Here is a 27,502-nt window from a genome sequence, read left to right on the forward strand (position 1 = left end):
GTGGCGGCGGGAGAAGCGTGGGCCTTGGCGCAAGCGTGCCGCTGTCAGGCTCGTCGGCTGCGGCTGCTGGTGCTGGTGGGCGGCTTTCCCAGGCCCCTCCGCCTCCCCGAAAATGGCGAGCCACCTGCCGCCGTGCGTCGTGGACGGCGGCACCGGGTGAGTGAAGGCGGGGCGGGCGGCGCCCCCCCCCAACCCTCCTTTCCTTCGCCCCAGAATGGGCACCTTCTCTCGGAGAACTGGGGCGCCTTCTCCCCGAGAGGAGCCAGCCCCCTCCTCCCATCACCAAGGCCCTTCCATTTATAGCCCCCTTTCCTTATCACGTTCTCTTTCACCCCTAAAAAGACTCGCTGCCTCTCCTCTCGATCTCCTCTTTCCATCTCGGGGTTGCCCATGGCAGCCTCTCCCTGCCAGCATCTTCCCACCCCACCCTATCCCAGATACTGATGCGGCGTAGTATTTGATCCCCTTCTCCTCAGGGTGGGGTACCTGTTCTCATTGTCAACCCCCCACCCCAAATTCCATACTTGCCACCACCAGTTTTGCCCTTTCGTCTTTTTCTTCCACCCACCCAGGGGTGCTTGCTCTTAGGCTAACCTCCTCCGGCATGTTCCCTTCCCGAAAGGATTTGAGATTTCTCTTGGTACTGTACCTCTTCTCCCCTTCCTGCTGCTATAGTGTCAGGTTTAAATGACCTATTTATTCCTTGAAAACAGAGATTAGTGAAGGGTTGCACCCCAGGGTCCGTTCGCTCTCCCTTCTATCTTTGATGCCTTCAGTGGCCTCTATTAATAAGAAGTCATTTTGGCACATAAGCAGTATATAAATTAAAAAAGTAACAATAGCTTCTTTGCTTTATCCCCTCTAGAAATGCCCCTTCATCTCCGCAGTTTTAAGAAGCAAGCCTCTATCTAGGTTTCCCTCTTATGAACAGAAGTGCCAGGAGTCTGAAATCCTAAGGATTCTCTGTTCTGCCCTTCCTGCTCTCTTGTCCTCCATTGCCAGTGCTTTCAAAGTGTCCAAAATGAACTCATAATACTTCTCCCCACCCCCGCCTCGCTAATTTGTGCCATCCTTGTTTTACACAAACAGCACACCCTCCCCTGAACCAGGGCTATCTCCAAAGCAACCAGCGACCTTTCATTTTATGTTCTCTTTTAGTGGTGTATTTACCTGGATTGACCTTCATCATGCTTTTGAGACACCCTTAGCTCAGCATGCAGTCCAAGGATTCTCTGCCTGCCATACCCACAATTTAGCATATTTAAAATGATTGCCTCTGTTGGGTTTCTGCCTTACTGTGATCCCTTTTGTTCTTCCGGTCCCTTGTGGATTTTCTCTCAGTTATATTATTTCGCCAGCTTTCCTACCTCTTAAACTCTTCCTCCAACCTCATATTTCATATATTTTGATATGATTGATTGTATATTCAGAAGATGTTGAGAATATGCTGGCATGTTGAGGCTCCCCACCACTTGGTCAGTTTCTGGAATTTGTTGAAGGAGTTCCTTGTAGGAAGCAGAAAGTCTTTTATATGTACAGTTTGATGATGTTATCCTTCCCTCTCTCCTCACCTGTTCCCTTATGCAAATGACAGGGTTAAATCACAAATTCATTTCAAAATCCATCTCTTAGGCCTTGAATGTAAAGCCCTTGTACCCCATCCAGTCCCCCACCCTCTGTTTGCTTGCTTAACCTCCTGTAGAAGAATTGGTGACTACAGAAGCTTTTGGTCATACATGCTAAAGTATTTGATTCTCACATAACCTTGAAATTCATCAGTGTTATAAACCTGCAATTATCTATTCATTGAATACTTTTTGAAATGTATGTGCATACCTGCAGTTGTGTGCTACAGGTTGTATAAATCTTTGATTTATAATAACTCTTGCAGCTTTCTTGTAAAAGGGGAAGAATCAAGTTTTTAAACCCATATTGGTTTAAAAGAAAAGTAATGGTGGGGGAAGGTTAAAACCATAGGGCTGGATCTTTGTTAGTCACGCTTGGTTCTAATTAAAATAAATGGTACTTAAATTTATCATGAATCAGCTGTTACATTGATATTAAGGTGAAGGTGAACTCACTGCAGCTACATTAGTCTGGAACTGACCCATAGAAGCAACAGGTGGAGGGGTGATAATTCCAGTAGTCACTGGGTAGGAATTTTTGACTTAGTATGGTTCTTATTTGTAGCACTTGGACATGTGTAGCTTGTCACTTTCTAGCGCTGCAGATGAGGATCTTCTTAAATTACCATCTCTCTGTACAACTGTTAAAAGGTTTTTTTTGTATATGGTCACCAGATGGACAACAATGTAGTTCTTCCTGTGTTTGGAATAATATTTACCCAAGTTACAACCCTTCTTTTTGAAGTCCTCTTGCACATGCATCCCCAAATCCCACAACTACAAATTCTGCCAACACCCTCCTGAAAGCCCTGCCCAATTTCCTCCACACACACTTCACATTTTGTAAGTGTATGATTGGCCAAGCTTTGCCAAGAAGGCAAACCCCTCTTAAGTCTGGCTGGCATGCTGGAGACCAGGCTTTTTGGAAAGTGCTGGCTGATCACCTAGAGTTCCTGGATTGCAGGATTCTTGGGTTGTAGCCAACAAATTTCTACTTGGAGTAGATCCTTGATAATTAATGGATGTAAGTTAGACATATCTATTCATTTTAGTTGGTCTGTTCTGAATTTGAGTAACACTGGATAGAACTCTCTTAGGAAGTTCACATGTGCCATATGGTAGGAATTGTATAGCAATTGACCAGTGCTTTCTTGCCAAGACATTTGATTGATGTCACAGTCACAGATAAGCAAGTCCTAGTTGAGCAAGTAAGGCTGGAGTCTGTGTCAGTCTCCATCTGTTGCCAGGAGAGTATGAAACCCACAAAACATTGTGAAGATGATTAATTTTGACTGTATCTTCAGTATCCATATGGAATCGAGAATTGATGCCAATAAAGGTTTGATGATGATGATGATGGAATTGAGAAAAAGTATAATAAAAATCATTTAGGTGTAAATTGGATTTCCAATGCCAGGATGCCTGTGTTATCAACGACTGTTTTTATGATGACCACTGTTAACATAATTGTTGTTTTTCTGCATTTAATTTCCTTCTGACCTTATTGTTTACAACTTACCACAACCACTATACCTGCAACTCTAGGGAGCACTTCATGCATTGAAGTCCATTGAAACTTATGCCATAATAAATTTGTTAGACTTAATGGTGCTGCAGGACTCTCTGCTATTTCGTGTTATAGCAGGCTAATACAACTGCCCCTCTGGAAATTCAGCACCATGCTTCTTAACAGCAATGCCTCTTCCAATGCCCCTCCCTCACGGCCCATTGCATTTATTTTTAGACTTTCCCTTTTAAGTAACACGACCAATAAACGACTCTAACCAGACTGTAAAAGGCTAGGAGAAAAAGGCTTGGATCTATCTTTTTTTTAGTGCCCCCCTCAGGGCTTGGGTGTGCCCATAGAGCACTTGGCTTTTAGAGGACACAACACAAGCTACTTTTAAAACATTGCTCCTTTTGAAAGATTTGCCATGAAGAGTGGGTGACCAGGGTTTGAAAAACATGAGTCCAAAGCCCTGCTGGACACACATAGCTAGTTGTGCAGTTCTTGTGACCTGGGCCATTTGGTTTAAAATATGCAAATTAAGTGTAACTGCACAATTTTTTTATAGTATTCTGATTTCAGGTGTTGGTTTTTGTGCTTACAGGTGAAATTGCCTTTTTCTTTAGCGTAGAATTCCAGAGACTAGTTTTGCTCTTTAGATGCCATCTATAGTATGTACACACACTCTTGTTAATTTAGGAAATGAAAATGACTTCTTCTCTGAAATCTTTTTCGCCCCCTCCTTCCTTCTTTAAATGATTTGGAAGATCCATTTGTTTCGGTTTTATGGTCTGTTCTATTCTGAAAGTTCAGAATATGTAGAAAAGTAAAAATTCTAATTATCTGCTTATTTAAACCTTCTCACCAGAAAGCAGCACCAATAGAGAGAATATTAATAAAAAATAAAATAAAAACAAATGCTGGTTTGGATGTGGCAAGTGGAAAAGAGTTCCGTAAGTGGTAGAGTAACTAAAAATGCCTTTCTGTCTGCGCTTCTTTCTCTGCTTGGTACAAAGCAGGCCTCCTTGATGGATTATGGAGATTGCACAGTGGAGAAGGTGCTCTCCTTGGTATTTGGCCAATGTTCAAATTACACGGAGAGCAGAGGAGACACAGGCTATAGCGAGGCTGTGGATTAGCTAACGTTTTGCTTGGAGGGGGCAGTCAGAGATCTCATACAATTGTAGAGTTGGAAGGAGCCATGAGGGTCATTTAGTCCAACCCCTCCAATGCAATCTTTTGCCCAACATGGGGCTCAAACCCACAACCCTGAGATTAAGAGTCTCATGCTCTACTGACTGAGCTATAAAAAGCAATTAATGGATTGCTTTTTAACAGATGTTTTCAAGATGCCATTAAAATGCACTCACTTCTCTCACACACCTAAACTCCAAAAAGCCTCCCCATAATTTGAGCATTTGTGTAAAATTTTTATAGGACAAAATGAGTTTAGTTTGAAAAATGTCATGAAAAATTTCAAATTGCGCACAAAAACTATGTGCCTGAAATTTTTCTAGTTCTGGAAATAAACATATTATTATTGTAATAATTTGTATGTTGACATTGAGTGCTGCCACACTAAATTATTGATTTCTTATGTATGTAGAACAAGTACTGTATTATGTGGGACCTATAACAGTGCCATTTCCACAGATTAGTGGTTGAATAGGCACATATGGGGTAAGGTGATCTCACAAGTAAACTGGCTCCAAGCTGTTAAGGGCTTGATTTTACTGTTTTATCTCTTGTAAACCACTAGGAAGTGTTTTTTTTTTCTTTTCAAAAATCAAGTGGAGTATAAATTACCGGTATATTAAATAAATAAAACAAGCAAATAAATATACTAACACCTTGTACTTGGCCTGGTAGCAAATCAGCAACCAGTTTCTGATCTCTGCTGAAAGGGTTTCACTCTTGCCAGCAATTGTGTTGCAGCACTAATTGAAGCTTCCGGATCAAGCGCAAGGGATGCCCCACATAGAGAACATTGCAGTAATCCAGACTTGCAGTAACCAGTGCATGAACTACTGTAGCCAAGCTTTCCTGGTCCAGGAGCAGCCATAGTTGTGCCAGGCACAGCTGGTAAAAGGTGTTTCTAGCCACTGAGGCTTCTTGGGCCTCCAGTGACAAAGATTGATCCAGAAGCACACCTGGAGTGTAAACCTAGCCCTTCAGGGGGAGTGTAATCCCACCCAGGGTAGAGAGTTGACCAGTGTCTCAGATATGGAAACCACTCCATTTTGCCAGCATTCAAGCTCAGCTTGTTTCCCCAAATCTATCCTGCCAATGCTTCCAGGCACCTGTCCAGGGACTTCATGGCCTCTCCCGACTCAAGATGTCATGGAGAAATAAAGCTGAGTGTTATCAGCATACGGATGGCTCCTGGCCCAAAAATTCCTAATGGCCACTCCCAGTGGCTTCATATACATATTAGCTAGTATTGGATATAATAAGATAGTGCCCTCTAGACACCCCAACTAAGCAGTCTTCAGATGTGAGCCCTTTAGATTGCAGGCATGTGTTTCATTAGTAGAACCCAAAATGGTTTTAGCAATTGCTTGATCCTTTGATTAATAACCACTCAACCTGTATCTCATTCCCATGCCATGATTTGAATTTTTTATTTTACTGCATTTCTTCTACCTAAACGCACTGTCTGCCAGGTTCTGCTCCTCTTTCAGTTGTATAAATCATCTCTCTCTCTGACAAGTTTCCCTAGCGATCAGTTTACATGCCCCTGATTTCACATGGTCAGAATGATCTATATTAAGATTGTTTGGAATGACATGTGCCTTGATGTTGAAGTCAAACTGCATTTCATATTAACTGTTAGTTTCAGCAGTGTAAGGTCTCCTTGGGAGCCTTATAACTTTGTAGCGTTGAGGCCTTGCTGCATTTGGATTAAGGGTATGCCCCTAAACATACATGCTTGGGGAACAAGTCCCACTGAAATTGGTGGGACTTATTTCTAGGAAAGCATGCTCAGGACTCTGCTGTAAATTAATACAACTTCTAAAAGTGGTGGTATATTATCATTGTTATTTATTCGTTTTCTATGCTGCCTTTCATCTGAAGATCACAAGGTGGTTTACAATATATAAAAAAATAATGCCCGCTCCACATAATTGTTTAATTAACCAAAGGCCTGGGAGACGAGGAATGATTGCATGGCACCCTTGGGAGAGCATTCCACAAGCAGGGGGCCACCGCAGAAAAGACCCATTCTCATGTTGTCACCCTCCAGACCTCTCATGGAGGAGGCATGTGAAGGAGGGCCTCAGATGATGATGGCAAGGTCTGGGTCAGTTCCTATGAGGAGAGGCAGTCCTTGAGGTGTTGTGTTCCTGAGCCATTTAAGGCTTTATAAGTCAAAACCAGCACTTTCAATTGGGCCTGGAAATGAATTGGCAGCCAGTGCAATTGGGCCAGGATTGGCATGATCCCCCCACTTTCAGATCACCCTCTTCCTGCCCTGTTGAGAAAACAAGGTCACTCTAGAGTGTGCCTTGCATTGAGCAAGAGACATGTCAGGACAGCCCCATGGTTATCATGGAAGCCATGAAGTCCTAAGCCACCCCAGGACCAGTTGCTTCAGCATGGATGTTGAAGTCCCCCCAAACCAGCAGTCTGTGAGTCCTCAGTACTGCCTCCAAGACCAGCTCTGTCAGCTCAGGTTGGGAGACTGCTGGGCAGCGAGGTGGGTGGTAAACCAGCAGAATCTCTAATCTGTCCTGATTGCCCAGTGTCAGGAGCACACAGTCTAGATCCCCCCACAACTTGACAGAGACCCTGAAGACACAGAGAGGGTTTCTATAGACAACAGCAGCTCCCCTTCCCTGGCCCTCAAGTTGGCCCTGATGCTGCCCCGAGTACACCATAGACCAGAGTTTTCCAAACTTTTCATGTTGGTGACACACTTTTTAGACATGCATCATTTCATGACATGGCAATTCAATTTTACTAGCATCTTATGGGAGGCATAGCGGTCCTTGATGAGGTCCTCAGATTGTCTCTTGAAGAACAGGGTTAAACCGTAGCCTGGTGAAATGGTTACTGGTTCTTACCTGATTGAAGGGAACTATCCTTGCTTTGCCAGCCAACTTACAGACTTTCAGGGAATATACCTCATCACCTTTGGCCACCAAGCGAGTTGTTAAAACACAAGGCTAGTCCAAACACTAAGTGTTGTGTGAGTCACTAATTATACGGTATTTTGTGTAGCACATTTGTATAACAGCAGCTTTGTTGTTCCACAATACGCATTTGAAGACTGGTTCACTTTCTTGTTTTAGGTATACAAAACTGGGTTATGCAGGGAATACAGAGCCACAATTCATTATCCCATCATGTAAGTAATTTTTACTCTTCGTTATAAAATATGTGCTGATTGATGAAGAGAGGCGACTGCTTTTCAGTTCTCTAGCTCAGCTTTCTTTGGGTGGAGTACATTTTGCTCTTTTTTGAGAAATGGTATTTACTACACTACTGTGCTTGGCTAGTGGATAGCTGAAGAGAAAATCTTGCTTTCCTTCTTTGCCAGGTCCGGCCCCCATTAGACCAGTTTCTGGTTGCTATGACAAGTCCTCTTTCCTGCCTATCTCCATTGTGTTGCTGCCAGGGATCTGCCTTAGCAGACAAGGGACTTCCTCTTTACCTGACACCATGGATACAACTTGAATAATCTTCCAGTCCATTTATATACTGAATTGCAGATGCCACCTGGCTGTGAAATTGTACATATTTGGCTAGGATTTTAGAGTTTAGAAAAGGGTGGTGTTAATGGGATGGCTTCTTGTAATTCTTTTAATGTAGGTATTGCAATAAGAGAATCGGCAAAAGTTGGTGACCAAGCACAGAGGAGGCTTACCCAAGGAATTGATGATCTAGACTTTTTCATTGGAGATGAAGCCGTAGATAAACCTACCTATGCTACAAAGGTAAGGCTGGAGTAAAAAATGAAGCACCCTTCAAACAAAAGAAAGGAAGAAAAGAAAGGAAGAAAGAAGCTGTGGGGCAGGCTGATCTTTGCTCTTGCAAGATGTAGCTCTGCAGGCTGTTGCAAGATGTAGCACAGTGCAGTTTAGTGAGGACACATGTTTTTAACCAATTTGATTCCACAATACTTCTTTTATGGATGTGTTGTTAAGATGTAGCAACCCCAGAGTGTATGACCAATGCACGGAGAAGAATTGGGTATTTGAGAGTTCTGACTTGATTATCCTTTACCACGCAAAAGTATCTTGCTCCTTTAATCACCTCCACTCTTCCTCTTTTGCTGCCCCATACGCTTGAAGCCCTTCCCAGTACTTGGTGCCTCTTTCCTTCCAATCTTTCTTTAAAACCTGTGAAGTCTTTAGCTCCACCCTTAGTCCTTACTTCTTTTTCATTTCAGTCAAGGTTATGTGTACATATGTATTTGTCCCCTGTTACCCTTGCCTTTCTCTTTACTTCTCTCTCCTCTTTCCTGCTGTTGCAACCTAGACTGCAAGCTCCTTGCATATGTGACTCCATAAACCATGGCACTGTGTCTACATGTTTCGTTCAGGTTTATGTTGGCTTTCTCCTGATCAGGCAGAGGCCAAGCATTGCAACGGTTCTTCCCTTCCCATGCTTCATCTCCTGTCTCCTGTCCTGGTACTGTTGCCTTTCTGACTGCTGTCTGAGTTAAGGTGTTGCAAAGGACTTTGAGAGCACTCTCACTTGGTGTATGTAGGGCCTGGCAAGGTCAGAGCACACTCTGCCTTGACAGGTTCATATTATTTGCCAAATGAAAGCCATTGAATTATGGTGTGTACACAGAACATGGCATGCAAAGGGACTCTTCCCTTCAGCATTTCAGTGTCGGGCATGACTTGTTTTTCTTATTTGGAAGCCAATTGGGGCAGGCTCTGCTCATGATGAGTTCCTTGTGTGCAGCGTGTCTGCTGGATTGAGACAACAGAATGCAAACCTACTCATATTATGCAAAAGTAACATGCTTTTCAGTAGTGTGATACTTTTCCATTTACCTTTGCTTCAGTGGCCTATACGACATGGTATTGTGGAAGACTGGGATCTTATGGAAAGATTCATGGAGCAGGTTATTTTTAAATATCTTCGAGCTGAACCAGAAGATCACTACTTCTTGATGGTAAGCGGAACAGGCCAAAGGTTTGCCATTCTTAAATGTACGTTTTACAACTTTTTAAAAAACTGGGGAATAGTTAGTCCCATGTTCTCTTAGGTTAGTATTCCTCATCTTCTCCCCTGTGGATGTTTTGGACTGCATTGTCCCTGATGGGGCTGAATAGCATTGCAGTACAAACATCTAGAAGGCACCAGGTTGTGAGGAAGACTGTCTTAGATTCACATATATTTATAAAAACAGCACTGCTAAACACACACACACACACACATGAGTGTCAATGCCAAGTTTAATAAAATGTGTTTTATGCTTTTATAATTTAATAATATCTTTTAAAAACAGACTGAGCCACCACTGAATACTCCTGAGAACAGAGAATACCTCGCAGAAATCATGTTTGAATCTTTTAACGTGCCAGGACTTTACATTGCGGTTCAGGTAAACAGTGAATCTCTCTAACAGTGAACAATATCTTTGCAGAATAAAGTATGGACATCTCTGCACGTATTACTTAAATTAAGGGTTGTTAGAGTGTGAAGGTTGCTTTAATTTGGAGGCGAAAACTTTTGCTAGATGTGATGAAATCCATATTTATTTATTTAGTGCTTTTTTATCTATTGTTCAGCCAAAAAGGCTTGTAACAAAAAGCACCTTACAAACAATAAGTGAGAAACGATACAGTTGCAGCCCGTAGGTTTGCAATTTAAAGGATGGAAAATCAAAGGAATGAGGAGGGAAGATGAAAGCAAGCAAACTCAAGCACCAGTTCTTAAAATTATGATGTTTCTATAATGATCAGCTTAAATGGAAACACTTGAGGGGAGAGGAGGAGCCAAATGTGGTTCGATGGGTCTCTCAGCTGAACCAGTGGAGTGGGTCCTGTGGCCTCACCTCTCCATTTAATGTGGCTAGGTAGAGTGCCAGCTAAATGATAGCTAATGAGGGAGAGAAGGAAGCGAATACAGTGGTGCCCCGCAAGACGAACGCCTCGCAAGACGGAAAACCCGCTAGACGAAAGGGTTTTCCGTTTTGGAGGCGCTTCGCAAAACGAATTTCCCTATGGGCTTGCTTCGCAAGACGAAATGTCTTGCGAGTTCCTGCGGGTTTTCCCCCCCTTTCTCCCACTTTTCCTAAGCTGTTAAGACGCTTATCAGCTGATCCGCTGATAAGCCGCTTATCAGCTGATCTGCTAAAAGCCGCTAAACCGCTAATAGCACTAATCCGCTAAGCTGTCAATGGGCTTGCTTTGCAAGACGAAAAAACCACTTTACGAAGAGCCTCATGGAACGGATTAATTTTGTCTTGCGAGGCACCACTGTAGATCATTTGTTAAACTGAAGGTGAACAGGACCAATAGAGCATTCCTGTATCTGTTTTGTACATGAACTACCTTTTTATGTGGATTTTAATGCATGCTATGTTCCTGCTATTTACCTCTGATTTTGCTACAACTCAATCTTGTTTTACTTACTTTTGTGGAAAGTGATTGATAAAAACACTTTAAGCTCTAAACTTTGCATTTCAAGAAGCTACATCTAATGGTACTGGGACAGACTTTTCTTAGAAGTGGCATAATATGAAGTCTCTCTCTGTTTCTCTCCCCTCCTCCCCCAGGTGGCCCAGCAGGCAACCTTTCTGCTTGCTTTATATAGCAGATAGAGGGTTTTTTTTTATAGATAAGACTTAACTCCTTCCCAATGTTTAAAGTTCTTAACATATTGCTGTCTTGGCAATCCCTTTAACAGGGATTAACATTGGCATTATTAACATTTAACATTGGCATTATTATCCCCATATGTTTTCCCACATCAGTAGCAGCCTGTGTTGTGGCTCCACCACAACACCAGTGCCCTTGTGGCTTCTGAACACAGCGTGGCACTAGTTCTTACCAGAAAGGGAAGTGCAAGGTGCAGGGAGCTTGGTGCTGGGCAGATATATAAGTGCTGGAGTAGCTCTGGTGCACCACACAATGCTGAGCTCCCTGTGCCTTGTCCCTTCCCCTCACGCTGTGTTCGGAAGCCAGGAGGGCTGGGGTACCTCACCTTCACTGCTGCATGGGCCGCTGTTGCCCCACATGCTTGTTTTTTTGTTAGTTTGTTATGTTAATAGCACCTATGGGGAATCCTGGGCAAACCCTGGACTGTGGCAGAAGGTCTAAGGAGGGAACGGTGCTGGTTAGCTCAGTTGGTTAGAGTGTGGTGCTGATAATACCAAGATCACGGGTTTGATCCCTGTATGGGTGCATATCCTGCATTGCTAGGAGTTGGACTAGATCAGGCTTCCTCAGCCTCGGCCCTCCAGATGTTTTTGGCCTACAACTCCCATGATCCCTAGCAAGCAGGACCACTGGTCAGGGATGATGGGAATTGTAGTCTCATAACATCTGGAGGGCCGAGGTTGAGGAAGCCTGGACTAGATCCATGGGGTCCTTTCTAACTCTATGGTTCTATCATTTTATCATCTCTTTATGACGTCACTTCTCTTCCCACCCCATCACAGTGGAAAAAACTGACCTCTTGAAAGTTGCTACTTGCATCTTGAATGAAGCCACTGTTGCTGCCAATACAAGCTTTCCTTGAACCTCAAATAGTAGTTTTAGCTGTTCAGGCTTTCACTCTATTTACATAACAAAAAAGCACATGTGAATTGCATTCATTCAATTATCATGGCGGCTGGTTTGACCCTCAGGCTAACTCTTGGCTTAAGCTGGATTTGAACGGAAGGCTTTCTGTTTCATAGCTCAAGTTCCTAGCAGCTTTTAGGTTTCTAGTTTTTAATCTGTTAGTTCTCAATTTGGCTGGAAATTTGGGTGGTGGTTTTATGGCTGCTGAATGGTTGCGGTTGTAATCTTTTACCCTGTGCAGGCTGTGTTGGCTTTAGCTGCGTCTTGGACTTCACGGCAAGTTGGGGAACGTACTTTAACTGGAACTGTTGTTGACAGTGGTGATGGTGTGACCCATGTCATTCCAGTGGTAAGTGGTATATGTGTTCTGCATCATGTATATACAACATTATGTGCTTCTCTTACCACAGCTGAAAAGCACAGGCATATTATTATGTGAATTTTTGAAATAACAAGGAAGGGAATTTATTAAATGAACACGTTTAACATTTAGTATCAGAATGTGGTAGACACACACTGATTTGATCTCAAATAAGACCATGCTTTTAAGTGAAGCATTTGAAGATCTTGCTTGCCTTTTGAAAATAAGGACATATAAAAACGGTGTTGTGTAGGAAAAACTAAGTTGTCCAGGATCTCAGAATCTATACATTAAGTCAAAGAACCCAAATGAAATTTTTATTCCTGTTTCTTGAACAAAAGTCTCTTTTGTTTTATTATAAACCACTTTGAAAGTCCATTCAGATTTACAAGTAGTTTGCATTTATTGCATTTAAAAGATTTATATCCTGCTTTGGAAGACGCCTCAGTGTCGCTTCCACTTAAAATTAAATAGCACATACAATAAAATCTAAGATCCAATAAAAATGACAAATAAAGCAGCAGACAGCACATTAAACCAAAACCAACACAGAAAGCTGAAAAAAAATTTCAACACATGCCAAATGCCTGGAGAAATAAAATCCTCCCTTTAGGGTGGGTGTTTCATTGTCTGGATATTGCAACCAAAAAAGCCTTGTGCTGTCCCCCCCACATGCCTCTCAAAGTGTCAAGCCTGGAGAAGGGCCTTGAATGTTGAACGCAGTGGCAGGACAAATTCATGTGGTAGGATGTGATCCTTCAAGTATCCTAGTCCCAAACTGGCATTTTGAATTGTAGCTGGAAATGAACAGGAGATGATGCAAAGCTTGACTAATGTGCTCTTCAAAGAGGGCTCCATCTGTGGAAGCCCAAAAAGGGCATCTCGTTTTGCCCCAGCTGTAGTTTTTGAATGCTTTTCAAAGGCAGGCTCTTGAAGAAGAGTGCATTGCAGTAATTTCTAGTGCAGTATGGCAAGGTGGTGACGTGGATGAAAGAAAAGGGCAAAATCCCCACTGGGACCATGCAAACCTTTGGGTGCATGAAAAGTAGCTTTTTGGATCCCTGCCCAGGTTGATTAAAATAGCTGCTTCTCCCTTAGGGCATGCTTTCAACTGTGCTTCTGTCACTGCAGCTTAATTCTTTGGGGACCCTGAAGAAGCTAAACTTCCATTTAGAGCATGAAAGTAATAACTGGTTCACACAACTCTTTTGCTTGAACCAGGGTGCCTTCTTATTTCTATCCCATTTTATACTATGCGCTTGGCAAATGGGTTGTCTTGAGCATTTCTCATGAGCACATATTTTGCATGCCTGACTATTATGCTTTAGGCGACAGCAGTGCCAAAGGGTGGCTTCTTGTAGCAGTTGGCATCTCAGGGACTGGTTTGCTGTGGGCCCAGTGCAATCCAAGTTGAGGGAGAAAAAAGTTAGTCACCTGCAAGAGAGGTTGTAGGAACTGCAAGAGAGGTTGTAGTTGCTTTATACCAACTTACTTGGGAGTCAGTCCCAATGAACTAAATTGGGCTTATGTCTAATCGACTTATGTATAGGATTGTGCTATAGGTATGGCTTCTCTTGAGCTATAAATGCTAGATAGCAGCAACTGTTTGAACATGTTGCTATGGATCTACTACTCATAACCCCTTTTTCTCCTTCTCCTATAGGCAGAAGGTTATGTAATTGGCAGTTGCATCAAACACATCCCCATTGCAGGTAGAGATATTACATATTTCATTCAACAGCTCCTAAGGGAGAGGGAGGTGGGAATTCCACCTGAACAATCATTGGAGACAGCTAAAGCCATAAAGGTAAACACTTTTGTGAAACTAACCAGCCTGCCCAGAAATAGATTGCCAGTGAATCATTGAAATATAACAACTTTGTAGTAAAATATTCCCCCTGCCACATCTTTTCTCAATTGTTTATTACTAGTGACTGTGTTCTGTGATTGTTGCAGCACAGTGGTGCCATGCATAGGCAGCTAGTTAGAGTTTTTGGGACCTGGGGAAAGGAAATGAGCACCATAATCTCCTGTAATCTTGCACACACTTTTGTCCCTTTGTGTCCCATAAGGGAGGAGGTTGATGGGAAAAATAAGTTGTGAAAGGGAAACTAGGGTAGCGGTGACTGAGAAAGCAAGAAGAGGTGAAACTCAAAACTGGTGCAGAGTCAAGACTTTTATTAAACTAATTTCAAAAGCCCCAAACTTTTTATTTGGCAATCATTTCTTCCTCTGAGGCAATGGTTCTATATGTTCTGTTTCAACAAGGTGTCCTCAGAGTTCTGGTCCTCTTCTTCCTTATAACAGAAAGGGAGAGATGGTGCTTATTGACAACCAGAGCAAAGCCAGCCAGCTAGATCTGTCCCACTTGCCAGGCATAGGGAAGGGCATCAACTTCAGTGGCAAAAGCCCCTTGGCTATCCAGTCACATGAGGTGATTGCAGGCATGCCTGCAAGCAATTCGTGTGAGCTATGTTTTTCTCTGCACTGGCCACACATGGGAATTGCTTCTGGCCATAATTGCCTGCAGGAGCTAATGTTACTGGCGACATAGAAAGATAATATTTTGTGTAAACAGGCAGTCAGATATGCTGCAGTTCCACTTTTTTTTTACTTGTGCTTATTATGGGCTTCAAGAGGTCGAGACCCTGAATTTTGGTTCAGATGGCAAACCCTCCGACTGGTGTTTCCCATATAGCTGTGCTGCAAGGGATATTCTCTCTCTTCGACTGCAGATCACCCAGAGAGGAGAGTGCTTCTTTACAAGCACAGAGTGCCATTTGCTCACAAGCTGTTGATTGTAGCATTCTTAAGACAGGGCGACAGATTCCTACTGATTTGGATGCTGCTGTGTCTCTTCTCAATTGCATGCCTAAGGCCACAGATGTGCACCTTATTGGGAATGAGACCTTCTTGCATTCAGATGGCCTATCCCTTTAATTCAATAAAATAATTGTGTTTCTTCATCTTTGTATTTCTTCATAGGAAAAGTACTGTTATATTTGTCCAGACATAGTGAAGGAATTTGCCAAGTATGATACAGATCCACGCAAGTGGATAAAGCAATATACAGGCATCAATTCAATCAACAAAAATAAATTTATCATAGATGTTGGTTATGAAAGGTTTCTTGGGCCAGAAATCTTCTTTCATCCAGAGGTAAGAGTCTTCTGTACTAGTGCATGTTGTTGGCATCCACCTTTCTTGAGGGACAATGGAGTGTGCCTCAGGGGGTGAAGACAGGCCACTGTGGCACTGGAGTGAGCTCTCTGGGACACAAGCCAGGGCAGTGTGTATGGAGGTCCTGGGCTGCCCAGATGACAAGACCCTCCTCTCAGAGAAAGCAATGCGTTTGGCACCATCTTGACTGCAGGAGTTGCTGGAAGGAGGCGTACAAGGCGCCTTCCAAGCACCTTAGGGACTCCACTCCGGATTTGTGTTGGGTTAACTCCTTATCCTTTTCTTTTCCTGAAGATACCCTGCAAGGCATAAGAGGTTATGATCAGAGCTTTCCTTCTCCTAGATGGACTCCCTCCCCAGGTTGACGAGCCCCATCTGCCCCTCACTTCCCTCTATAGTATGTGCAGAAACCTGCCTTCTTGACTGTTAGACCCACTATTGGTCTTGTCTGCTCAATCCACTGGAGTGTGTCTTTGCATGCAGGGGAGGCCCCTGACTCACTGAGGGTTTGAGACCCATCAGCTACCCTTACCTGGTTTAACCGGCCAGTTAAAAGGTGTTTCCAGTGTGTGTCCACTGTCACATGCTGACAGCATCTAAGAGCCACAGGGGGACAGACTACCCCAGAAGGAGCATGATGTATCCCCCGCCAGAGGTACTGCCCCTCCTCTAACACTCTATACAACAACAATAATATTCAAAGTAATAATTCTACTAGTCATATTAGGAAGGAATGTAATGGCACTTCTTGTGAGAGAGCACCACCTTGTGGCTGAATCATAGTAAGATGCATTAGAATTAAATGTACACACACAACTGTTATTAACAGTTCTCTTTGCTTTCTAGTTTAGGGGAACTTACCATGTAACACTGGTAACACGAGGGAGTTAGCCCTTAATCTCCTGCAGTCTCTATACTGAGAACAACTAGGAATGGGTATTAAGCGTTGTATAAGCCATGGAAGAAGCACTTCTTCCATGATATGATATTAACATATTATGTTAACTTATAACTGTTGCAGATAAGTTTGTGGTGGCTGCACTGATGCCAATGTATTACAGAAGTTACTTGTTGCTCCCCTGTGTTATTACAAAATTGTTTTTGTACTGAGTTGGTTTTTTTAATGCATTCCTGCTTTCTTTGTTGAAAGCTGCTTTGAGCATGATTTTTTCACGTGTGGAAAACGACATACAAGCAAAGTGAATGAAAATGAAAAAAAGAAAGAAAGTTAACACCCACTGATTATCTGTGGGACAAACTGGTGGTAGACAAATGGTATTAATTACTACTGTGGCTGCACGTGTGAGGTTTAAGCAGTAAGGAGGTGCTATTACCAATGTCAGCTTGGTCTGTCTTTTGGGTGGATCTGATGAAGTAGGCTGTTGTCTACAAAAGGACCTTGTCAGTCCTCAGTGTGGCACAGCACTCTGAGACGTTTCTTGTTGCAATGGGCTAACATAGTCCTCTAAACTATGTCTCTTTAGCCTTTTCACCGCAGCCTTGCTTGTGTGTGCATATAATGAACCTATCACCTGTGTTTCTACTTACATTTCTTTTAGTTTGCCAATCCAGACTTTATGGAATCCATTTCAAATGTCGTTGATGACGTTGTACAGAACTGCCCCATTGATGTTCGGCGCCCTTTATATAAGGTACAGTTTGGGGGGGTTGTCTTTTTTTGGGGAGGGGGTAACTTAATGCATGTTCATTTGGTCTCCCAGATATTGTTGGATGCCATCAGCCCCATCCAGTATGGCCAGTGGTCATCAATGATGGGAGGGAACTCTAATCCAGCACCATCTGGAGGACCATGGTTGAGCCACCTCTGACATAGATTCAGAGGAGCCTCTGTAAAGCGTATTATGTGTACAAATCCCAAAACGAATGAACAAAGAGTGAAAGCAGTTAGTTTTATAAGTGACAGAAGCCCTTAATCCTTTAATATCTAAGAGCAGTGGTCATGTCTTGGTGGTGTGATAGATTGGCAGTACAAGTAATATTAACCAACTGCAATCCCTAGAAGTTGATTGTGTTATTATTGTTTATTACGTTCGTATACCACTCATCATCTAAAGATCACATGGCAGGAGAAATCATCTCGCAGATCCTGACTTATTCCAAAGGTGATAACCATAGTTTTCTGTTTGGATAAAACAGAAAATTATGGTTCCTTGGAGAATTCACTCTGTTGATGCAGGAAGAGGAGAGCAGGGAATGCATATTTGGGCTTATTAAGCTGCAATACAACCATCCAAATGCAGCCAGGGGTGGGAATTGGGGAAAACTTGAACTTTGAGAGGCACTTCCTGCATTTATTTCCCTTAAAATAGGTAAGAACGTTGGTGAAAAGTTCCTGAAGGCTTGTGTAGACATAAAGTGAGAATGAGTGCTTTTGATAGGTTCGACTTCCACAGGCTGGTTCTCAAGCTATTCATTAGCATGATAATACTAGATGAGACTCTTTTTTATATATATAGTCATCTCACTTTCATCAGAATGTCCTTAGTGTGGCAAGATCTGGCATTTGCCATGTAAACATACCTTTCGAGAAACTTAGTAAATAGCAGACACTTCAGACATACACTGTCTGTGGAGATTCTGCTTCAGTAATGACTGTAGATGGATCCCTCTCCCCTCCCATGAATTTTTCTGTAATAGGTTTTGAAAGCCACCTAATCTGCTAGCTAGCTTTTGTTTGTGAATTCTCTCCTGTACCTAACCCCATTGAAGAAGAAGAGTTTGGATTTGATATCCCGCTTTATCACTACCCTAAGGAGTCTCAAAGCGGCTAACATTCTCCTTTCCCTTCTTCCCCCACAACAAACACTCTGTGAGGTGAGTGGGGCTGAGAGACTTCAGAGAAGTGTGACTAGTCCAAGGTCACCCAGCAGCTGCATGTGGAGGAGTGGGGAAGCGAACCCGGTTCACCAGATTACGAGTCCACCACTCTTAACCACTACACCACACTGTTTGTGAATTGTATAAGCTAATTATGTGTAGGTTGAAGATGCAGCCCTTAGCTTGTCTGGCTATTCATGCATTAATGATGCCAGTTTCTGGGTATTATTTGGCTACTTCCCTAGATGTGTCTAAAGAACTGAAGGAAAATAAGCTGGGAGGCAACCCTGAGAGAAAAGAACTGAAGGAAAATGGGAGCCTTATTGTCATGTGGATTCTCTGAGAAGAAATTGATTGTTAGTACTCTGGTAATAACAAAGAGTGCTGCTCCTTCCCTGCTGGCTCCTTCCTTTTTGTATTTCTAGGGTATGTTAGTAATTTAAATGCTAAACACTGTATTTGGGAGTCCCACTGCACTCTCCATAGCAGGGAGCCTAGCTGAAGTCTGCTTTTATTAATTTCTGTCTTTCCGTTGGTTTCTCTTTCTTAACTCTTTTCCAACTGGGATTAAATTACTTAGATCTTCCCCGGAGTGCTCCATATTTTCCCCTTTATGCTGCTTTCTGAGCATCAGTCAATGTTCTCTTACACTCAGCTGACAAAATTGTGCTCTTTTCAACATGGCTGGCCATGTGAGGCAGTAATCAAAGATGATCACCTCCATTCTGCATTTCAGAGTGTTCCAGCTCTCCCCAATCGTACAGGGTTCTAATCACCCTCATTTTGGGTACTTTCTTATCTTTTAAAAATAAAATTAAAATTGCACAATTTAAATAGTATTTTATTTTGGAATTGTAGCTGATTGTAATAGAACAAGGGAGGTTGAACATTAAAGGAAACATATGGATGAAAATCAATTGTTTCTAAAAATGAAATTTAAGTGATCAAATACTATTATAGTTGGTGACTGATGCAATTTTGAAACACACCATGGGTGTATCTATGCTCTGTAACCTTGCACTGCTTGAAATACAGCAGATGGGACATGTGCGATGGGCCTGCTCAGAGGTGGTGTCTGGTTTTTTTTTTGTTAGAAGATCAGCAATTTTCAGATTTGAGTTCCTTAAAAGCTCTCAAGTGGATGCCATTTGGATGCAGTGATTTTTCAAATTTCAATTTGTCAGTAAGGCCTAGAACTTTGTCTCTTGTCATAACTGTTTGCCTTAGTTCCTCAGATTCCCTTCCTGAGAAAGTTAGTTCAGGCACAGGGATCTGTTTTACGTCTTCCACTCTGAAGACAGATTGGAAGAATTCAGCTTCTCTGCAATCTCCTTTTCCTCCTTTTGTACACTTTTGATTCCCTTTTTGTCCAAAAGTCCAGCCACCTCCCTAGCAGAATGCAAGCTTCTCATAATGTATTAAAACATTTTGTTAGTGCTGGCCCTTATTTTTTCCGTGGTGTGCTCTTCTCATTTAAACGCCTTATTGTTTGCTTCCTTTTCTTTTGCCAGAGTTTTATGTTCCTTTTTGTTTGGAAGATAGAAGCCTTTTTTCCTCAACTAGCTTTCTTAACTCTGCCCGTTAGCCATGCTGGCATCCTCTTGCTCTCAGTGGTACCTTTCTTGAGCTGCAGTATGCATTCTAGCTGAGCTTCTACAGTATTGTTGTTGTTTTGACACTCACTCACCCAACACCATTCTGGAGAGATTTGATCTTATTCCCATTCTTTTTGCCAACTTCCCTTTTTTACCAAGCTCCTCTGTTTTGGGAAGTTTTTCTTTTCTGAAGTCCATATCTGATGGAAATCAATATATTTGACTTAAATAGCTCTATTGGCTTGCTGGACAAAAGGCAGTCTGCTAGGGCTGGGTGATACCTGGTTTTCAACATTACGATAAATCACCAGCTAAATATCACAATGGGGACGTGGGTGGCGCTGTGGGTTAAACCACAGAGCCTAGGACTTGCCGATCAGAAGGTCGTGGTTCGCATCCCCACGACGGGGTGAGCTCCCGTTGCTTGGTCCCTGCTCCTGCCAACCTAGCTGTTCGAAAGCGCATCAAAGTGCAAGTAGATAAATAGGTACCACTCCAGTGGGAAGGTAAACGGCGTTTCCATGCACTGCTCTGGTTCGCCAGAAGCGGCTTAGTCATGCTGGCCACATGACCCGGAAGCTGTCTGCAGACAAACGCCAGCTCCCTTGGCCAGTAAAGCGAGATGAGCGGCGTAAGCCCAGAGTCGGTCACGACTGGACCTAATGGTCAGGGGTCACTTTACCTTTAAATATCACAATATCAATATTGTGATACATATCTGTGGCAGCGGAGGGCCTTCCTGAGTCTCCCAGCGGCAACAGAGGGTCCCGCCATACCTCCCCGCAGCAGTGGAGGGTGTGCCGTGCTTCCCCGCAGCAGCCGAGGACCTTGACGAGGCTCCCTGCGGCGATGGAAGGCCTTAAAATGCAAGGAAGTAGTAGATTTAATAAAAACTTTAAATAAACTTCCATATAATATATTTAATATATTTTCAACTAATTTTAAGAGTAGTTTAAGTGATTTACTAGTTGCTGGTATATTGCCTTATTGAAACACTTACCATGATGTTATTTCAGTACGTATTCAATGATACGGCGATTTATCACACAGCCCTACTGTCTGCAGGATAAAAACAAAGGTCCTGAACTGTGAAGGCTGATTAAAGAAATGCCTTCAAACCATTAAGGCTGTTTAAAGATGTTAGCTTAAAAACTGACCGTGATAGATAGGTGGCACTGTCTGATCAACATGACTCACCTGGCTGTACTGCTGGTATTTCTTTTGGCTACAACTGGTGCTCTTTTTCAGAAGCTGCCCTTAGTTCATGGTAGGACTATACTTACTTGAATGTTATTGTGCAGCACAGTGAAAACGGCAGAATATAGATTGCAGCATGCAAGGTGCTGAAATGATGGCAGGGTAGCTCAACTTCTTTTGCTGATATGAAAGTGGGTCAGCTCAAGGGGAGAGTGAGGAATAATGAAGATTCGGGTGCAGACAGACTCTCATCATTAGGTCACAATACACATACGTTCTGTACTTTTTAGAGCACTTAAAAAAAATGCCACTAAGACTCATGGCACTCAAAAGTCAGGGTTTGTCCAAGAAGATACAGGCTGTTGCTACGGGAGACCCAAGTGCCTTCCTTTCTCCCCCAGTCATATGAATTTTAAGAATAAAGAAAACATGCAGAAGATACAATATTTGAAGATACACAAACAATAAAGTGTTGGAAGAACTGGGCATGGAGGAAGAGGTTAATTTCCTTAAGAAGAAGAAGAAGAAGAAGAAGAAGAAGAAGAAGAATTTATTATTTATGCTCTGCCCATCTGGCTAGGTTTTCCTAGCCACTCTGCGTGGCTTCCAACCAAATATTAAAAACAATACAGCATCAAACATTAAAAACTTCCCTAAACAGGGCTGCCTTCAGCTGTCTTTTAAAAGTAAAATAGTTGTTTATTGCCTTGACATCTGCTGGGAGGGCGTTCCACAGGGCAGGTGCCACTACCGAGAAGGCCCTCTGCCTGGTTCCCTGTAACCTCACTTCTCGCAGTGAGGAAACTGCCAGAAGGCCCTTGGAGCTGGACCTCAGTGTCTGGGCTGGATGATGGGGGTGGAGATGCTCCTTCAGGTATACAGGACCGAGGCCATTCATGAGCGCAAATCACCCCATGTGTGAGATAAGCCAACAGGAGGCAGTAATGGCCACCAACTTGGATGGCTTTTAAAAAAGGATTAGACCAATTACTTGAGGGTAATTCTGTCAATGACAAACCATGATGGAGGCTATGCTCTGCCTCCAGGGACCTTGGAGGTGGTATGCTTTTGTATACCAGTTGCTGGAAACGTCAGGAGGGGAGATTGCTCTTGTGCTTCTGTCCTGCTTGTGGGTTGGTCAACGTGAGCACAGGATGCTGGAACCAGTTTGAACCACCCCCTCAGTCTTGCTATATACCTTTAAAAGCCACCTATGCTGTTGCATTAATGTTGTTGCTTTTAGTTGACCCTGCATGTGTTTCTGTGTCTATTGAGGCAGGGCAGGTCTGTCTTAGGTCTTTCAGGATTGCAATCCCTTTCCTCGTGTTTATTTTCAAAGTCTCTCTGTGTTGTTAAGGCTAAGGGCAGATTTACATAACCCCAAACAGCCTTGAGCGCGTTGTAAACTTGCAGCATTTTATAGTTGCTAGCTTGGTAAGCTGGTTGTCTGCTTATGGCTACACAGTGGCTTATGGCCACTGGCATGACCAGTTTTCCAAATGACCAAATGTAACGTGGCTTTAGCATATTTGTGTCCTGTTCTTCCTCCAGTGGCCGTGCACATGGCGCTTTATCTCAGAATTGCCATGTGCTCAGTGCTGCTCCTGGGTGATATAGCCTAAAGGGCAAAAACTGTTCCATTTCTTTGCCCTATAGAATGTGGTTCTTTCAGGAGGATCCACGATGTTCAGGGATTTTGGGCGCCGGCTGCAGAGAGACTTGAAGAGGGTCGTAGATGCTCGACTGAAAACCAGCGAAGAGCTCAGTGGTGGTCGGATAAAGGTAAACGGGTTTTACTGTCTATTAAATGCCTGAACAAGCAAAGCAAGTGCACATGTAGCTCTGTTAATGAGGCCTTTAAATCAGATGACATTTTTACTAGTGTACTAAAAGCATCTCGTGAAGTCAAAGCCCAGACCTGAGATGCTGCAGCAAAGGGGAAATGGCTTTAACTGGCTCTAGCACTTGAGGAGGTGATGTGATGAGCACTGCTTCTGACTGTTTCTGGATTTTTCCCAATCCAAAGGAATCACAGCATTCAGAAGTCCTCTAGAACTATCTTTCTTTCTTTCTTTCTTTCTTTCTTTCTTTCTTTCTTTCTTGGAAAGATTTTTATTGTTTGAACAACAGAAACAGAACAATAACATGATAAATACAATAATACAAAGAAATGCAGAAATAGTCCCCATATCCAATAACTAATAGTCCACTTATCCTCACGGGTCTCTCTACAGTGGGCCATGGGTGACCAAAACAAGTGCTATATTCGAAGAATTTCAAGCCTGCTTCAGAAAGCCATACCAATTACCTGTAAAGTCATCCTCCTTAGTGTTTGTACTTTGTTAATTTCTCTAAGAAAGCAACATGCCTCATATACCTACGCCATTCCATTTTACTTCCTCATACCACCAATTATTCGCCATCACCAGGATAAACATTTTTTTATATGGAGAATCTTGTTTCTGACCATCATATACATTCAGCAGCGCCAGATATAGCTTTGCTTCTTTGTTTCCCTCCCCCATGCATTTTAGCTCATTCCTCCAATATCTGTTCTCGAGAGTTTCCTTTTTGCCACAACTGCAAGGTGTTGCTGGTTCATAACTGAACTAGGTCTCTTCAGCAGTTGGAGGTGCTGTTGTGAAAATTTAGACCTGCAAAATGGAGCCACTGCCCTCAGTATAGAAATGATAGAAGCAGGGATACTTCTGCATTTCCTTGTCCATTCCCCTCTGGACTGTAGATGACAATGCTGTGATTTAGCATCCTTTTGCAAGAAGGTGGGATACGTGGGTGGGGAGCTGAGAATGTGTTTTGAGGTGCTTGGATCTGGCATGTGCCAACTATGCAGGATAGGAGGTAGAAGCTGTTTGAAGCAGTGGGGACTAGTAACAGCGTGTGGGACCCAGACAGGGCAAGCTGCATGAATGCTGGATAAGTAATCTGTACCAGCCTCAGTACATCTGTTTGTCTCTGCATAGCTGGTCATTCAGAATTCTCCTTCCCTTCTCTCATAGCAACCATCTGGGATTAAGGTACAGTTGCTTCTCTGACCAGGTTCAGTTAATCAAGGTCATGCTGTGTTTTGATGATATACTGAACTGCTGGTTGTGTTTGCTTTTTCAGCCCAAACCTGTTGAAGTTCAAGTGATAAGTCACCATATGCAGCGCTATGCAGTCTGGTTCGGAGGATCAATGCTTGCATCAACAGTATGTCTCTTATGAAAACACTTTGTTATAGAATAACATTACTGGAAAATAATTGGAGGGCATCTCCTCCAGTCCCATTCACGGTAATCCCATTCACAGTGGCATAATTCTCCTTAGATAAAGGAGAATTATTAGAAGATTAACTTTCGTTTGGTGTTCTTCCCATTGCTGGGTATTGTTTTATTTTGCATTATCACATGGAGTTCTTCTGTCTTCTGTTTCAGGGGTAGCCAAAATGGTTTCCTCCAGATGTTGTTTGACTTCAAGTCCCATCATCTCTAGCCAGCATGACCAATTGTCAAGGGTTGTGGGAGTTTTACTCCAAAAATGTCGGGAGGGCACACCACTTTTTCTTTTCTGTTTTGCTCAATTTTGCAGGACAGATCTGAAATTTTGCATTCATATTTACTCATTATGGCATAATTTGTGGTGAATTGTAGGAAGGTATGCCTTGATCTCTCTTGAATTGTATTGTATTGTTGGGCTGTTGAGGGTAGCATTGCGTTTTGGAGTGTGTGTGTATATGTATGCCTGAAACCGAGACAATTGGCCACTGTTGTTTCCGAAGTCCAATCTCTCTGTACTATCATTGCTTCCAATCCAACATCCAAGAAAGGAATTAGAGTACAGTGGAACCTTGGTTGTTGAACGTAACCTGTTCCGGAAGAGGTTTGACTTCCAAAAAGTTCGACAACCGAGATACAATGGGTGGCCAGCAATTTCAATGGAGAAAATGGAGAAACGCGCCTCAGAAGCCGTTCGACGTCCAAGTCACGTTTGGAAATGGAAGCATTCACTTCTGAGTTTTCAGTGTTCAGGTTCTGAACCATCCAGCTTCTGAGATGCTCCAAAAGCGAAGTTCCACTGTACATTGATTGATCTTATTTTTCACTAACCACACTTGTTTCATACTTGATTTGTAGTATGCTTTGTTATTAATCTTGGCTTGTTTGCTTCTTCATATGCACCTCGCTTTCTCTCTTTGTTTTCTCAGTCAGAGTTCTTTGAAGTATGTCACACCAAGAAAGATTATGAGGAATACGGTCCTGGTATTTGCCGCCACAATCCTGTCTTTGGAGTTATGTCTTAATTCTCGTCGTGTGGTGGTGCCTGCTCTTGTGTCTAATGGAGATCCTATTGCTGGCAAGGAGAAGAAAGCACTTTGTGTAAATATCAGAACACAAGTGTCAATGTTTGCTTGCCTTGGGGAGGAAGACTTCAGTCCTACCGTGTGCAGTGGAATCATGCATTGCAATGAAATGGACAACCCAGAACCTTTTGAACAAAAGTCACACGTATGCTGACGATTTGAGATTCTTCTCAGCATTAGCTTCTAGACGTATGGGGCAGCTCCTGTTTGGAAGATGGTGGAAACAGGAATTGCAGGGATAAACAGAGGCCCGGGGGGGGGGGGGAGCCAAAATTGCTGTAAAACTTCTGGAACAGGGAAGAGTGCTCAAAAGTTTCCTGCATTGATCTCAGCCCTGCAGTCCAGTATGTAAGGAGGAGATTTTATGCTTGAAAATTACCCCTTTGATTTCAGTGGGTCCTGTTGAGACTTCATGGTCTTCCCTGAACAGACGAGATTGTAAAATGGGGCCTTAGTTTGCAGAAAAATTAAAAGTACTGTAACCTTGAAATACAAATGTTTTATTTTGGAGAATTTTGTATTTTACGACAATTACCGGGTGGGTTTTCTGAGTGAGCACAAAGAACTAGCGATGCATGAGGATTGTGGGAGTGATGCCACTTTCTGGTTGAGGCATAGAGTGGAATGCCTTGGTGAAGCAAGAAGGCAACCCAGTGAGGCTCTCTCTGAGTATGTAAGTGTGTTTTTGAAAATGGTACTGCTTTTTATGTGAGTGAGATGATTTTTTAAGCCTCCGAAAGTAATGTATGAGATTTATTACTGCTATTTATTTAATTCGTGTTTTCTTTTTTAAAATTTGGGGACTAGTGAGTAGTAGTTGGCTACTGATCAAATAAAAGCTGTGAACATGTTCACATAGATAACTGTTCTCGTTGTTAAATTGCTTCTTGTTGAAGGTTTCGTTTCTGGGAAATTCCACATTTGCTCAAGAATGGGCTAGTTTGTCCCTATACGTTTGGGAAAGAGTATTCCCAGGGGTTACAGATATAAGCTTTATGACTGTCAGTAGATCAGTCCCACTCATAATCTCTCATGTACCAACAGTAGCAGTAGAAGAATATAGAATATTTAGTTGGTTGGCGCTGCTATATAGAAGTAAATACATTTGCCCATCAAATCTCAGGTGAATTGGTGTCCTTGGTTAACACTTCCAATGCATATATTCTTGATGAGATCCTGACTTCATTGCACTTAGTTCCCATGGAAATCAATGTAGAAAGTTGCATTGATTTCAGTAGGCACTAAGTGCAACCAACTTGGTCAGGATCTAACCCATTGTGTCCAATGTACAATCCTAAAAGAATGCAAACTTCCGAACACCAAATAGTTTATTGTCAACAAATTTGAGCTGGATTTTTAATTTCTTTTTTTGTTAATTAGAGGTGGTTGGCTTTCCATCCCACCAGCCTATCCATTAGGTTGTTTCACTAGTAAATGTATAATAAGTCTTGGGTTTCCTTGTTATAAATCTGAAGAACATTGTGCATATGTCTCGCCATGGAACTTTCAATTAAATACAATTAGCAAAGCCTTGACGTGACTTGAAGTGCTGATCTTCCTGTAAATAATTCATTCTTTATGATCATGCTGTTCTCTCTCATCTGGAAAAAAAACACAGTTCTGCCAAAGGAGTGTCTGAAGATGCCAGAGCGAAAAGCTTACTCAAAACCACTAGGGAAAGGGATGGAAGCAGGAATGTATAATCTTCTGCTTAATTGAAAAGCATTACATAATGTTGGAGTTGCTGTGAAATGAAGTAATACAGTCTGGTACGGCTGTGACCAGTGATGTTGATTCTTCTTTTTGAACAGAATTTGTTTTAACGCATTTTTGTTAAGGGCTTCGTGGAAGGGCAAGGGAAGGTAAGAGGAGTTTTGTGGGAGCAAAGCGAAGCAGTCAAAAACTTCAAAAAACACTTTGATACTCTTGTAGCACAGTTTGGGAAAGGTAGACTGCATAAAATCAACAATCTACATGTACATTTGATTGAAAATATATTTTCAATAGGTAGTAAAAGCTTGAAACCAAACTGGAAAGAAGTAATCAGCAATAGCCTGGTCAAGGTATCTTAATTAGTGAGCCTGCTGAGGGG

At 42.6% G+C, this 27,502-nt stretch overlaps 1 protein-coding gene across 2 annotated transcripts; it reads left to right on the forward strand.

The window, feature by feature from the left end:
- ACTR3B (actin related protein 3B) lies at positions 1-25,661 on the forward strand. 2 transcript variants are annotated; one of them, XM_081834902.1, is made up of 12 exons: positions 1-156; positions 7,425-7,480; positions 7,945-8,069; positions 9,152-9,262; positions 9,599-9,694; positions 12,121-12,228; positions 13,904-14,047; positions 15,226-15,399; positions 16,980-17,072; positions 22,707-22,832; positions 24,177-24,260; positions 25,259-25,661. In XM_081834902.1, exons 1-12 carry the CDS (start codon positions 113-115, stop codon positions 25,562-25,564), a joined length of 1,467 nt encoding a protein of 488 aa, XP_081691028.1. In that variant the 5' UTR covers positions 1-112; the 3' UTR covers positions 25,565-25,661. The 2 variants fall into 2 exon arrangements, with proteins under 2 accessions (XP_081691028.1, XP_081691027.1); XM_081834901.1 differs by having other exon boundaries at positions 13-156; positions 25,255-25,503.
- The last annotated feature ends 1,841 nt before the right edge of the window (positions 25,662-27,502 follow it).

Source organism: Podarcis erhardii, assembly GCF_964252035.2.
Source record: "Podarcis erhardii genome assembly, chromosome: 12".
NCBI lineage: Eukaryota > Metazoa > Chordata > Lepidosauria > Squamata > Lacertidae > Podarcis > Podarcis erhardii.

Excerpts from the sequence above, each read along its gene's own strand:
- ACTR3B (XM_081834902.1), top strand. The coding sequence starts at position 113 with ATGGCGAGCCACCTGCCGCCGTGCGTCGTGGACGGCGGCACCGG. Across the intron at positions 8,070-9,151 it reads AACCTACCTATGCTACAAAG|TGGCCTATACGACATGGTAT; the intron begins GTAAGGCTGGAG and ends CCTTTGCTTCAG. Across the intron at positions 22,833-24,176 it reads TCAGTGGTGGTCGGATAAAG|CCCAAACCTGTTGAAGTTCA; the intron begins GTAAACGGGTTT and ends TTGCTTTTTCAG.